General features: G+C 49.5%; 1 protein-coding gene across 1 annotated transcript; it reads left to right on the top strand.

Annotated features, from left to right (window-relative positions):
• Window positions 1–4,862: 4,862 nt before the first annotated feature.
• Window positions 4,863–7,319, top strand: LOC125532958 (the record flags this gene model as incomplete). Its single annotated transcript, XM_048696796.1, has 3 exons — window positions 4,863–6,006; window positions 6,113–6,227; window positions 7,083–7,319. Coding segments are annotated over 2 exons (1,227 nt in total), but the record flags the coding sequence as incomplete, so codon positions are not given.
• Between the last annotated feature and the right edge of the window lie 8,549 nt (window positions 7,320–15,868).

Below are 15,868 nucleotides of genomic sequence, written 5' to 3' on the forward strand. Positions count from 1 at the left end.
AGCAAGGAGTTCATTACCTACACACCATTTGTTACTTCTTGGAGAGTGGTGTCTCCTAGATTGGCTAGGTGTCACTTGGGAGCCTCCGACAAGATTGTGGAGTTGAACCAAGGAGTTTGTAAGGGCAAGGAGATCGCCTACTTCGTGAAGATCTACCGCTAGTGAGGCAAGTCCTTCGTGGGCGATGGCCATGGTGGGATAGACAAGGTTGCTACTTTCGTGGACCCTTTGTGGGTGGTTGCTTCTTCGTGGACCCTTCGTGGGTGGAGCCCTTCGTGGACTCGCGCAACCGTTACCCTTTGTGGGTGGAGCCCTCCGTGGACTCGCGCAACCGTTACCCTTCGTGGGTTGAAGTCTCCATCAACGTGGATGTAGGATAGCACCACCTATCCGAACCACGGGAAAAACATCCATGTCTCCAATTGCGTTTGAATTCTCCAAACCCTTCCCTTTACATTCTTGCAAGTTGCATGCTTTACTTTCCGCTGCCAATATACTCTTTGCATGCTTGCTTGAATTGTGTGATGATTGCTTGACTTGTCCTACAATAGCTAAAATCTGCCAAGAACTAAAATTGGGAAAAGGTTAAGTTTTTATTTGGTCAAGTAGTCTAATCACCCCCCTCTATACATACTTTCGATCCTACACTAGGGTTATAGGGAAAGTATGTATGTGGTTACCGAATGTTGTTCGGAGTCCAGGATGAGATCCGGGACGTCACGAGGAGTTCCGGAATGGTCCGGAGGTAAAGATTTATATATGGGAAGTCCCGATTTGGCCACCGGAAGTGTTCCGGGCATCACCGGTAAGGTACCGGGACCACCGGGAGGGTCCCGGGGGTCCACCAGGTGGGGCCACCAGCCCCAGAAGGCTGCGTGGGCCAAGTGTGGGAGGGGACCAGCCCCAGGTGGGCTGGTGCGCCCCCCACCAAGGCCCAAGGCGCGTGGAGAGTGGGAGGGGGCAAACCCTAGGTCCAGATGGGCCTTAAGGCCCACCCTAGGGCCCCCTCTCTTCCCCCCCTTGGCCGCAACCCTAGATGGGTTTTGGGGCTGCCGCCACCCCTAGGGAGGGAACCCTAGATGGGGGCGCAGCCCCTCCCCTTCCCCTATATATACTTGAGGTATTGGGGGCTGCCCAACACATGATTTGATCTCTCTCTTGGCGCAGCCCTACCTCTCTCCCTCCTCGTCTCTCGTAGTGCTTGGCGAAGCCCTGCAGGAGTACCGTAGGACATCATCATTAATGTGCACAATGTGACCAAGGAGTTGATCACGGGATGATGTGTTACGGAACGAGTAAAGAAACTTGCCGGTAACGAGATTGAACAAGGTAACGGGATACCGACGATCGAATCTCAGGCAAGTATCATACCAGTAGACAAAGGGAATTGTATACGTGATTGATTGAATCCTTGACATCGTGGTTCATCCGATGAGATCATCATGGAACATGTGGGAGCCAACATGGGTATCCAGATCCCGCTATTGGTTATTGACAGAGAGATGTCTCGGTCATGTCTGCATGATTCCCGAACCCGTAGGGTCTACACACTTAAGGTTCGATGACGCTAGGGTTATAGGGAAAGTATGTATGCGGTTACTGAATGTTGTTCAGAGTCCCGGATGAGATCCCGGACGTCACGAGGAGTTCCGGAATGGTCCGAGGTAAAGATTGATATATAGGAAGTGTGGATTGGCCACCGGAAGTGTTCCGGACATCACCGGTAATGTACCGGGACCACCGGAAGGGTTCCGGGGGTCCACCAGGAGGTGCCACCAGCCCCGGAGGCTTTCGTGGGCCAAGAGTGGGAAGGGACCAGCCCCTAGGTGGGCTAGGGCGCCTCCCACCAAGGCCCAAGGCGCCCTCAAGAGGAGAGGGGGCAAACCCTAGGGGCAGATGGGCCCTAAGGCCCACCCTAGGTGCGCCCCCTCTCTCTCCCCCTTGGCCGCCACCCAGATGGGATCTGGGGGCTGCCGCCACCCCTAGGGAGGGAACCCTAGGTGGGGGCGCAGCCCCTCCCCTCCCCCTATATATAGTGGAGGTTTTGGGGCTGCCCAACACGCGAGTCTCTCTCTCCCAAGGCGCAGCCCTACCTCTCTCCCTCCTCGTCTCTCGTAGTGCTTGGCGAAGCCCTGCTGGAGTACCGCGCTCCTCCACCACCACCACGCCGTCGTGCTGCTGCTGGACGGAGTCTTCCCCAACCTCTCCCTCTCTCCTTGCTGGATCAAGGCATGGGAGACGTCACCGGGCTGCACGTGTGTTGAACGCGGAGGCCGTTGTTCGGCACGCTTAGATCGGAATCGACCGCGATCTGAATCCCACGAGTACGACTACCTCATCCGTGTTCTTGCAACGCTTCCGCTTAGCGATCTACAAGGGTATGTAGATGCACTCCCCTTCCCTTCGTTGCTAGATTACTCCATAGATTGATCTTGGTGATGCGTAGAAAATTTTAAATTTCTGCTACGATCCCCAACAGTACTCACTAGCGCCGCCGCGTGGTACTGATGAAGGTGGCGGCGGGGATCCAGGCGTCTCCTCCTAGGGCAGGGAGCCTCGTATCCATGGCGGCGGCCCTGGCTGTGGCACGCGGCGCTGCTTGGCGGCGGGCGGCGCCGGCGTGGTCAGGTGGGCCACTTCCCTGGCACTGGGGAGGTCAGGAGGGTGGTGGGCTTCGGCTGTGGCAGCGGTTCCTCGCTGGATGTTGGTGGCCATGGTGATGTTCGTTCTCGACCCCCGATCTACTCCGATCTGCAGCGGATCTGGCCCTTGGTGGCTTCCGTCACCATTCTTGGGTGCTGGCCTTGCAGATCCGGTGGCTGGAAGGGTTCCGAGGGAATATCTTTGCCGGCGTGGCGGCCACTCCGATGGCAGTGCCTTTGGGTGTTGCTTCCCTCGTTGGAGGCTTCGGAGAGGACCTCCTTCCTTCCACCCCTCCCAGGAGCTCAAGTGAAAACCTCAGACCCCCCTGTTCCAAGCGACGATGACACCACGGTGGCGTGCTCCTTCCTGAAGGCGTTGCTCAGGGGTTGCTCAAGCGGCGGTGGAAGTGGTGGCGGTTCGATGTCGACACATGCATTCTGGTCAGCTTCATCTTGGAGGCTACGGCGACGTATGCGACACTCGTCTGGTGGAGCTACTGCCGATGGTCGAGGCATCGTTGGCAGTCTGCGCCATCAGGCTCGGGGTGCTCAGGGGGAAACCCCAGATCTGGGTCTTCCGGATCGGATGATGATTGCGTTCTATCGCTTTCCCTTCTAGGGGCATCGTTTTGGAGCAAGTGATGGCTGGAGGGATGGTGGAGCGGTGCTTCATCCCACACTTTGATGGCGGCGGAGATCGATGGCATGGCACTGTGGAGACTCGGCGTCCGACGTGCGGAGATGGGCTCGCGCAGGTGGAGGTTGCTGTCTGGCGTCATGGTGACGTCGATGGCAGAGTGGCCAGACAAGGTAGAAGCCTCAATATGATCTGAAGACCTGTGGAAGATGACGGCGATGACACACGAGTGCGTCTGACCGGATTGTGCCCCAGACCTGGTATGTGGCTCGGCTGGGACTTTCGAATGAGTTTCGGCTTTCGGCTTTTGATGTTAGGCTTAGGTGAGTGGTTTGGGTAGTGGCCCAACTAGCACCCCTTCATCATTTTGGATAGGAGTAGCAGCATATGTTGCCAAGATGGTGGATTCAGGCACATTGTTGTAATACTTTGTACGGTCCTCGAGAATAATCAATAAAGTGGCCGTATGCATCTCCCTGATGCAGAGGCCGGGGGTCATCCTCCTTTTCTAAAAAAACGGATGTATATAGACATATTTAGAGTATAGATTCACTCATTTTGCTTAGTATGTAGTCACTTGTTGAAATCTCTAGAAAGACAAATATTTAGGAACGGAGGGAGTATGTAATACGGCCTTCAAAATTTCCTTGCATATGGCACCCATATGTCCTTGGCTAACTATTTCTTCTTCAATTCCCCACCCAAGCACAAGATGCAAATTCGTTGAAATATAATTAAAAATGATTCACTCAACTAGAACTACAAATGATTCATCGAACTACATTTCATTCATATACAGGGCGGAAAATGAGCCGCACTATGACTTAAATACATATAAAAAATAACTAAAGCGGGACTCGTTGCGGGACTTGTCGGTGCATGACGCATCGACGCGGGCATCGGCAGGAAACACGACATTGTGGGTTTAAGTTTTAGTATTTGAAACTTGTTGAATTCATTCTCCGTTGTAGTCAAGTTTGAACAGTTGAAAGTTGATGAAGATTTTAAAACTTATCAAAAGATATTCAAAAGTGGTCTTGTTTCAAAGGCCTCGTCGCAAGAAAGACTAACATGCAAATGAAACATAAATTGACCCGCACAAAAACATAAATTAGACTTCGATTCAAAAACATAATATATTTAAATTTAAAAATCAAAGGAAAAAGTATGGAATGTACCTCGCTAGTAGCCCACTTGAATGTCTCAGCCCCTTCTCCTCAATTTGAACCTTTCAGATTGATGCAGCTACCTCGATGAGATGAGCGATCGTGGGGACAGATCGTGTTTAGTCTAAGTGTAGAAGCACCAAACTACTCTCTCTGTTCCAAAATACTTCATCCGTCCCATAATATAAGAGCATTTTTTACACTAGTGTGAAAAACGCTCTTATATTATGGGACGCAGGGAGTAGACGACTCAATTTTATACTAATTTTACAATGCATCAAAAAATGAGGTCCATTTGAATCTTTGAGCCCCATCTCCCCGATTTGAATCTTTCGTTCAACTACCACGATAGAAGTTGCCGGTCCATAAAGTTGGGCAGTTGGGACAGACATAGGCCACGCGAGGAAGCTAAGCTAAACTGACAATGGAAAAGAAAGCCTGATTGTCAGAGCCTCAGAGCTGCGGGAACCAGTGCTCGTCAGCATCTCCTTCTCCTTCGCCCGGGCCCCCGCCGTCTCCTACGTCACCATCCCCATCTTCGGCCGGGCCTTCATGTCGAAGCCTCCCCCGGACGGCCGCGTGTACTCCGACATGCTCCGCAGCCGCGTCCTCGCCGCCAGCGCCCACGGCTTCCTCCTGCTCGGCACCCTCAAGTCCCGCTACAGGGCTCACCCGCTCTCCGGCCTGGACCTCCCCGCCGAGGTGCTCCTCAAGGTCGCCCCTTTGGAGCTCCTCTACCGCAAGTTCACGCGCTTCGTCTGCAACCCCGTCTCCGGCCAGCTGTTCCGCCTCCCGGAGTTCGAGGAACCGGAGGAGAAGACCTTGACGTTTGCAGACGGCATGGCGGGCATGGGCCTCCTCACCCAAGCCGACGGCGAAGGCCTCAACGGGCCGCCCAAGAGGTATGCCGCTGCTCAGCTCACCGTGGTCGACGGCGGGCGGCGCCTCCTGCTGCGCCGGTTCCCCTCGGTGGCGGGGGATGGGGCCGAGCTGGTGCTGCCGTCCCCGCTCCCGCCTCAGCGGCGGATGCACCTGGGCCACGAGGTGCTGGATTTCGGAGGCCGGCTCTGGTGGGTGGACGTGAGCTGGGGCGCCGTCTGCGTCGACCCTTTCAGCGACCGGCCCGAGCTCTGCCCCGTCGAGCTCCCTCCTGACAGCATGCTTCCGAACCAACAGGGCGAGACAGAGATGGAGCAGCTTGTGCAGCGCCGGCACATGGGGGTCAGCGCCGGCCGGCTGTGCTACGCCGAGGTCGACCCCTTACACATCAGGTCCTTCGTGCTCGACAACCACCAGAGCGGCCGCTGGACACTGGAGCACCAGGTGTCTGTTCCCGATCTCTGGCGCAATGGGGGCAATGCCAAGGCGACGCCTTCGATTGCTGCTATCGACCCACTAAACGCTGATGCTCTGCATCTCAGCGTGGACAAAATCCATGTTAGTTTGGACATGCGCAAGAGGATGATCGAGGGTTCTGTGATTCTTGATGCAAGCCAGTTGGGTTCAGGTTGTTATCTGCCATGTCTGCTCCCGTCGTTTCTCTGGTCTAGCACAATTCCAGGTGATACATTTTATGTTCCTGTTGTACATAGATGCATTGTACATTTTATGAGTATAAGATAGTTATGTTCCAAGTTCTTGTATCTTGATCAACGAACTTTTTGCAGGCAAGAACAAGACTTTGGACACCGCGAAAAACAAGACTCTGGCGGATGTTTTGGTTCGTTCAGACAAACAGCAGGCGAAATGAAGGTGACAAAGTTACCATCCAATGTATCTCTGGTACTGTTTCCTATCTCATGCTTATATTGCTCCACTATTAGATGCATGTCATCCGTTCACATGTTTAGGATGTTGTATTTTCTTAGATATATCTCCTACTCAGTCTATATGCAGTTTATGATCTGTTGAAATAATGTTCTGCTCCTTTTGCGAATCACAACTAGTATGTATTGCTTATATATCATCATCCTCCAGTAAAATAGAAATGTCGTCGTTTTTAAAGTTAGCCTGTAATTGGTTAAGTTCTAAGTTAGTGTTGCAGTGGAACTAGTACTAATATTTATTTATTATAAGCATGCTCGAACTAACAATCGGCACAGGCCGCTCTTGTAGATGCTGCCAAACTTGAACTTGATCTCTCTTCCTTGTGTAGTCCTGTGGTAGCAACTTGCAATTCTACTAACAAATATCAACATGTCTTTTAGCATGGACCCTTCATCTAGTAGTATAGTGTTTTCTGAACTAGCTTCCATTATCTGAAGAAAGAAGCGGTTTCTGTCTGCAGCACTAGCTATCATGATAAACAGATAAAGTGCAGAACTATATATTGTGAAACACATTATATCATCACCAATAGATCAAGTCTGAATCTGAAGCTGAAGTGTCATCATAATTTCCAATTGACCATTTTCTTATTATTTTCCTGAAATATCATCACCAATAGATCAAGCCTGAATCTGAAGCTTGTGGTGAAATACCAACACCAACTGATCACCAATGCATGCTCATCTCGGAGCCTAATTATTTTTTCCCGCAATCTCGCTGCCAAGACATGCGTGTCATCGAGGCATACTTTGATTTTTCCATCTCTTTTTTCGCTATGGTGCATTATCTTTACATGTCCTTTATCTTCAGGTTTCTTAAGACTAACAATGAAGTAGCAGCTGATGGCGGGACTCTGAATTTGCGGAAAATATGGAGATGTTCGGGTTTGTGGAAGTGACTTATCTCGTTTTGGGGAAAATCTAGGAGTTAGTTCAGAGTCATAACTAAGGCAAAAGGTGGATGCATCCACATGTTTAACTCACTTGTGAGGAACTTATTTGTATGAGGCATGTGACGAATTGATGATGAGCGTTTCAGTACTGTGCTTATTTATATTCTTTAGTTGCTTAGCTAAAATTCGAACACTTAAAATCTGATCATTTGGTTTTCCTTTCCATTATTTTGGTTTTGTATGAACAAAAATATATATTAAACTGCTAGTTTCGTATATTATGGCTAGTTGCCCCTTTTTTCCTGATCTACCATTCACTTCATTTTACCTGCAAAACATATTTTGAAGGCTGCACTCCTCCTGGCTTATATTGTTTAGAATGGAGATAACCAATTATTTAGTTTCAAGTTTTGATTTTCATTTGGAGAGGGCTGATGAGAGGATGTGTTAAGACAGTCGCAATCGATCCAATCCAGTCTGCTATTTGTGAGTAGAAGCTGATCTGAACTATATCTGGATGATTACAGTGAATTGAGCATACATATCAAGAATTGAGCATTTTCTTCTTTTCCTGAAATATCATCACCAACACCAATTGATCAAGCCTGAATCTCAAGCTTGTGCTGAAATATCAACACCGTACAAACTGATCACCAGTCCATGCTCATCTAGGAGCCTGATTTTTCTCGCAATCTCGCTGTCAGTATGCATATCATACTTTGATTTTTCTATCTCTTTTTTCCCAATGGCGCATTCTCTTTATATTCACACCTGCCGAATGGCTTTTATCTTTAACTTCAGGTTTCTTAGGGCTAACAATGAAGTAGCAGCTGATGACGGGACTCTGAATTTGCGGAAAATCTAGAGAGGTTTTTTTTTTGGAGTTTGCTGACCAACTATCTCGTTTTGATGAAAATATGGGAGTTAATTCAGACTCATAACTAAGGCAAAAGGTGGATGCATCCACATGCGAATCGATGATGAGCGTTTTAGTATTATGCTTATTTTTATGCTTAGTAAAGTGCCAAACCAATTTAGTGATACTATCAAATTCACGGGAAAAAAAACAATCTGAACCAATCCAATCTGCTATTATGACTAGAAGCTGATCTGAAGTCTAAACTCTATCTGAATAATCACAGTAAAGTGCCAAACCAATTTAGTGATACTATCTGTATGTCTGAAGGACATTCGACTGAACTGTAGTAATATCTAATCTACTCTGGTAGCTGGGCGGCCTGCGTGGGGTGCACGGCGGCGAAGAACATGTACTGCGCCGGCGACTTGCACTGCGGCAGCAGGCCGGTGCACATGGCCCCCATCTCCAGCAGCCCCGTGCCGCAGCACCCCTGCCCCATATGAAACCATCCTCACCTCACAAAGTGAACACAACCTCATTTCCCTCGTTCATTAGACAAGCAAAAATGCAATTGTACATATAGTTTGTTTCACCTTGTATTGTATGAAATCACACAGTATAGTATGAGCTATTCCTACCTCGCTGCGGAGTTGTTGAACAAGGCAAGCCATGAACAGAAGCACAAGTGTGTGCAGTGTGAACTGAGTAATATGGTCATTCATTTGGGCATTATGCATGGTGTAAACTATCGATGAACGTCGTACCTCGTTGGAGGCGACGGTTTCGTGTTATATAGGCAGGGGCGTATCCCTGAGATATGCATACAGGCTGTTGAGATTACATCTTGAGAACCAAGTTAAAGAGAGAAGATAGAGATGAAAGAGGTTACAAGAATATTGCCTAACTCTATCTCTAACTAACCTAGTTCGGCCCAGGTGGGACCAGTACGTCTTGCATATCACGTTTAACACCCTCCCATATTCACAACTTGGTCAAGTTGAGGTTACGTTTGAACTCTTCAAAACTTCTTGTAGATAAGGCTTTGGTAAAACCATCTGCAACCTGATCTTGAGAGTGAATAAACCGAATGTCCAATTTCTTGGCAGCAACTCTTTCTCTGACAAAGTGGAAATCAATTTTGATGTGTTTGGTCCTTGCATGAAAAACAGGATTAGCGGAAAGGTATGTAGCACCAAGATTGTCACACCATAAACATGGAGCTTGCTTGCAACGTATACCAAGCTCTCTCAACAAGGACTGAACCCAAATGATTTCTGTCGTGGCATTAGCCAATGCTTTATATTCAGCTTCTGTACTAGACCTGGATACAGTAGCTTGTTTCTTTGCACACCAAGAGATTAAGTTAGGACCAAAGAAAACTGCAAAACCACCTGTTGAGCGCCTATGCCCAGTCAGAATCAGAGAATGCACTGACAAGAGTTGATGATGACTTGCTGAATGTTAATCCGAGGCTCAAGGTATCTTTAACATATCTGAGTATGCGTTTTGCAGCTGTCAAATGTACTGTAGTGGGTGCATGAAGAAATTGGCATACTTTATTGACAGCAAAAGAGATATCAGGTCTAGTCAGAGTTAAGTACTGTAGTGCACCAACCATACTTCTATACCTGGTGCTGTCCTCTTGATTCAAGAGGTCTCCTTCTGACAAGGATAACTTTTCTGCATTGGATAAAGGTGTTGGAGCTGGTTTACAGCCCTGCAACCTTGCTCTGGCTACAAGATCAGTTGCATACTTTTCTTGATATAAGTGAAGACTATCTCCATTCTTCTTAACTTCAATCCCAAGAAAATAATGCAAGTCTCCTAGATCCTTAAGAGCAAACTCAGAGTTTAAATCCTTTAGCAGTCCTGTAACAGCCTCATTTGATGAACTCGTGATGATAATATCATCAACATATATTAGGACAAATATGGAGGTATTTGACTTATTGTAAATAAAAAACAAGGTGTCAGACTTAGAAGGATTAAACCCAAGTGTTTGAAGTTTTGAGCTCAATCTAGAATACCATGCCCTAGGAGCTTGCTTCAGTCCATATAAAGCCGTATCAAGTTTGCACACATGGAAGGGTTTGTTTTTGTCCTCAAACCCAGGAGGTTGTCGCATGAACACTTCCTCTTCCAGAACGCCATGAAGGAACGCATTCTGTACATCAAGTTGACGTAGACTCCATCCCCTAGACACAACAATAGACAAAACAAGACGAATAGTAGCAGCCTTCACAACAGGACTAAAGGTGTTCTCATAGTCTATGCCATACTGTTGCTTGAAACCTTTTGCAACGAGTCTAGCTTTATAACGATCTATGGTTCCATCAGATTTTCTCTTAATTCTGTAGACCCACTTGCAATCAATCACGTTTTTACCTCGACATGCAGGTGCCAGGTTTTATTTTTCTGAAGCGCCACGTACTCCTCTTGCATAGCCTTCTTCCACCGTGTATCACTCAAGGCTTCAGCAACAGTACTTGGTTCATCTGTGGTACATGCAGGACCAAATTTTACTATGCTTTTATAATTTTTGGGTTGAGTTACTCTCCTTTGAAGCCTTGTTCGTAATGGTGAAGAAGTTGGCGCAGAAGATCCCGCTGACTGCTCAGGAGATCTCGTAGCAGGATCGGCTGTGGATCCCGATGGCGACCTGTCGGGCTGGGGCGACGCGGGTGGATCTTCTGTGGCTACAGCAGGCTGTGAGCGAGAGGGAATAGGCGCAGAGGATCCCGCACCAGCCCCCACATCCGCCGCAGGCTCATGATGAGCTGATGATGGCACAGCCCCAGCCAGATCCGGACGGGTTTCCGTGCCTTGCCGAATCGCCCAGGCCACGCGGCAGGCGACAAGTGGTGCGGAGCGGAGGGGCGCACCGAGCCGCCATTGGCGTCGTGACGCGGCACAAGTCCCGGGGCGGACCGATCTGCTGCACCTGGCACGGATCCCGTAGGAGGATGCGGGTAGACCTGCAGGGGGAGGATCCCTAGACTGCCACGCTGTGATCCCGAGGCTGATTCGCATCTACACTGCTGTTGCTTTGTCCAGGACGCATAAAATATTGATTTTTATCAATTTCTTCAGCATTTTCTGCACCGTTTTTTATGTTTCATCACAACACTCATGTTCACCATTAGTAAGAGGATTAGTCAATAATGGATCATCAGTATTTAATTCGTCCGCATGGGCAAAGCCGGTGAGATGATATGGTAAAAAAAGGATCTCTTTTTGGAGAAGGGCACCGGCATTTGGATGTAGATGTGCAAAGGGAAAACAGTTTCATCAAACACAACGTCACGGGAGATGTATACACGTCCGGTAGACACATCCAGGCATTTTACACCGTTGTGTTGTGGACTGTAACCCAGAAAACACATTGTTTTGATCTAAACATGAGCTTGCGATTATTGTATGGGCGAAGATCGGGCCAACATGCACACCCGAACACTCTTAAGGAAGTATAGTCGGGTTTGGTGTGAAGCAAGTGTTCTACCGGAGTTTCATTGTTGATGACCCAACTAGGCAATATGTTAATAAGATGAACAACGGTAAGAAACGCTTCATCCTAGAACTTTAGTGGCATGGACGCAGCAGCAAGCAAGGCAAGACCCACTTCAACGATGTGCCTATGCTTACGCTTAGCAGAGCCATTCTGCTATGAGCATGAGGACAAGACACATGGTGAGATATGCCAATTTGTTGGAAGAATGAGTTTAGATTTCTGTATTATCCTCCCCAGTCAGATTGGAGAGCAAGGATTTTGCAATCAAATTTTCTTTCTACAAGTGCTTGAAAGTTGTGAAACACTTGAAACACATCGGATCGTTTCTTAAGAAGATAGATCCATGTGTATTTGTTGTAGTCATCGATAAAACTAACGTAATAAGAGTGTCTTCCAACTGAGGTAGGGGCAGGCCCCCAAACATCAGAAAATATAAGTTGGAGAGGTTTGGTAGAAACACTTGTAGACACTGGATAAGGTAATTGATGACTCTTAGCACGTTGGCATGAATCACAAATTGTTTCACTACTACGCTCACCAACAAAAGGGAGCTTATTTTTCCTAAGTGTGGGAGTCCTGAATTAGGGGGTCTCCAGACAGCCGGACTATCTCCATTGGCCGGACTGTTAGACTATGAAGATACAAGATTGAAGACTTCGTCTCGTGTCCGGATGGGACTCTACTTGGCGTGGAAGGCAAGCTAGGCAATACGGATATGTGTATCTCCTTCTTTGTAACTGACCTTGTGTAACCCTAACCTCTCCGGTGTCTATATAAACCGGAGGATTTTAGTCCGTAGGACAACATATAATCATACCATAGGCTAGCTTCTAGGGTTTAGCCTCTCCGATCTCGTGGTAGATCTACTCTTGTACTACCATATCATCAATATTAATCAAGCAGGACGTAGGGTTTTACCTCCATCAAGAGGGCCCGAACCTGGGTAAAACATTGTGTCCCCTGCCTCCTGTTACCATCCGCCTTAGACGCACAGTTCGGGACCCCCTACCCGAGATCCGCCGGTTTTGACACCGACATTGGTGCTTTCATTGAGAGTTCCTCTGTGTCGTCGCCGTTAGGCTTGATGGCTCCTACTATCATCGATAGCGATGCAGTCCAGGGTGAGACTTTTCTCCCCGGACAGATCTTCGTGTTCGGCGGCTTTGCATTGCGGGCCAATTCGCTTGGCCATCTGGAGCAGATTGAAAGTTACCCCCTGGCCACCAGGTCAGGTTTGGAAGCTTAAACTACACGGCCGATATCCGTGGAGACTTGATCTTCGACGGATTCGAGCCTCTGCCTTGTGCGTCACGCGGTCACGATGAGTACGATTTAGCTCTACCATCAGATGTCTCAGGAGATCGCACAGGCAGCCGCTCCGACCCTCAATTCAGAGCCAGTTGCGCCGTCCATGGACGGGTGGATGGACCCCGCCACGGAGGCCTTACCCTCAGCGGCGATCGAGCCAAACATCGACCTTACCTTGCACGAGAGCCGTGTTGTTAAACTGCCGGATCCTTCTCCGGCCACGGACTCCGAGCCGCCTGCGCCCGTTCCTATCGAATCTGATTGGGCGCCGATCATGGAGTTTACCTCCGCGGATATTTTTCAGCACTCAGCCCTTTGGCGACATACTGAACTCATTAAGGTCTCTCTCCTTTATCAGGAGGATCCTGGCCGAACTATGTCCGGCAGGACTGGGATGCTTTGGGACGAGATCATGATACTATGTTTATGTCACATTAAGTCGATCTCCTTGTCAGGGAGGATCCTGGCGAACTATGTCCGGCAGGACTGGGACGGACGACGAAGAAATTCGCGGCCCACCCACCACCCACTTAGTAGCCACTGTCGATGACTTAACCGACATGCTCGACTTCAACTCCGAAGACATCGCAGTATGGACGACGATGCGGGAGCGAAGAGCGAACCATGCCCACAGGGCACTGGCAACCACCTCATCATACGATATATACATGGTGGATACACCCAAAGAAGGCAATGGCGACGAGATAGCGGAGGATGACCCCTCCAAGAAGCAACCCAAGCGCCGACGTCAGCGGCGCCGCTCTAAGTCCCGCCAAAGCAAAAGTGGTGATACCGGCACAGGAGATAATAACACTCCGGATAGTGCCGAAGACAACAACAATCCCCTCCAGCAAGATTTAGAGCAGGAGGATGGAGGAGCCAGCCCTCCTGAGAGAGCGGCAGATGGAGAGGAGGAGGATGATCAATTACATGCCCCCCTCCGAAGACGAGGCAAGCCTCGGCGACGATGAATTCGCTGTGCCAGAGGATCCCGTCGAACAAGAGCGCTTCAAACGCCGGCTTATAGCCACAGCAAATAGCCTTAAGAAAAAGCAGCAGCAGCTTCAAGCTGATCAGATCTACTAGCTGACAGATGGACTGAAGTCCTCGTGGCCGAGGAGCGTATGACGCGGCTGATCGGCCACCTCTGTGGCCGCAATAGAGAGGCATTCCAGCCAAAAACTCAGCCTGCACCCCGACGCCATTCAAATAAAAAGGCATGGGGAGATACGCCAGACCTGCGAGACATATTGGAGGACAAAGCAAAGCATGCAAGATCGATCTACGGATCACGAGGGCGCGCCACTCTGCGAGACGATAAACGTCACGCCGGATACAGTAAAAGCAAATCCGGTCGGGCCGAACACAGCGGGCAAGACCCATTCGAGCTGCATCGCGATATAGCCCAATACAGAGGCGCCGCACACCCCTTATGCTTCACAGACGAAGTAATGGATCATCAAATCCCAGAAGGTTTCAAACCTGTAAATATTGAATCATACGATGGCACAACAGATCCGCGGTATGGATCGAGGATTCTCCTCCACATCCACATGGCCGCGGTGATGATTACACGCCATCAAATACCTCCCACTTAAAGCTAAAGGACCAGCCGGCATTGGCTTAACAGCTTGCCAGCAGAGTCCATTAGTTGTTGGGAAGATCTGGAAGCCGCATTCCTCGACAACTTTCAGGGCACTTATGTGCGGCCACCAGATGCCGATGACTTGAGCCACATAATTCAGCAGCCAGAAGAATCGGCCAGGCAATTCTGGACTCGGTTCCTAACAAAGAAAAATCAAATCGTCGACTTGTCCGGATGCAGAGGCCCTAGCGGCTTTCAAACACAACACTCGCGACGAATGGCTAGCCCGGCACCTTGTCAGGAAAAGCCGAAATCTATGGCAGCCCTCACGACACTCATGACGCTTTTGCGGGAGAAGACAGCTGGCTGGCTCGCAGTAATAACATATCAAAGAACCATGGTACTTCAGATACCAAGGACGGCAATAGCAGGTCACGTCGCAACAAACATAAGCGCCGCATTAACAGCGAAATATGAGGATACGACAGTCAATGCCGGATTCAAAGGCTCTAAACCCGGTCAGCGGAAAAAGCCATTCAAACAAAGTACGCCGGGTCCGTCCAGCTTGGACCGTATACTCGATCGCTCGTGTCAAATACACGGCACCCCAGACAAGCCAGCCAATCACACCAACAGGGATTGTTGGGTGTTCAAGCAGGCCGGCAAGTTAATTGCCGAAAACAAGGACAAGGGGCCACATAGCGATGACGAGGAGGAGCCCCGGCAGCCACACACCGGAGGACAGAAGAGGTTTCCCCCACAAGTGCGGACGGTGAACATGATATACGCAACCCACATCCCCAAGAGGGAGCGGAAGCGTGCGCTCAGGGACGTATATGCGTTGGAGCCAGTCGCCCCAAAGTTCAACCCATGGTCCTCCTATCCGATCACTTTCGATCGCAGGGACCATCCCACTAGTATCCGTCATGGCGGATTCGCCGCACTGGTTCTGGACCCAATCATTGACGGATTTCACCTCACTCGAGTCCTTATGGATGGCGGCAGCAGCCTGAACCTGCTTTATCAGGACACAGTGCGCAAAATGGGTATAGACCCCTCAAGGATCAAACCCACAAAAACGACCTTTAAAGGCGTCATTCAGGCTAGAGGCCCATTGCACAGGCTCAATTACACTAGAAGTGGTCTTCGGATCCCCGGATAACTTCCGAAGCGAAGAGTTAATCTTCGATATAGTCCCCGTTCCGCAGTGGTTATCATGCACTGCTCGGGCGAACCGCATTTGCGAGATTCAATGCGGTACCGCATTATGCATACCTCAAGCTCAAGATGCCAGGACCTCGCGGGGTTATTACAGTCAATGGAAACACAGAGCGCTCTCTCCGAACGGAGGAGCACACCGCGGCCCTCGCAGCAGAAGCGCAAAGCAGCCTCTCAAGGCAATCCACCAGTTCGGCGTTTCAAGACCCGGACACCTTCAAGCGCG

This window comes from Triticum urartu, chromosome 1, assembly GCF_003073215.2.
Source record: "Triticum urartu cultivar G1812 chromosome 1, Tu2.1, whole genome shotgun sequence".
NCBI lineage: Eukaryota > Viridiplantae > Streptophyta > Magnoliopsida > Poales > Poaceae > Triticum > Triticum urartu.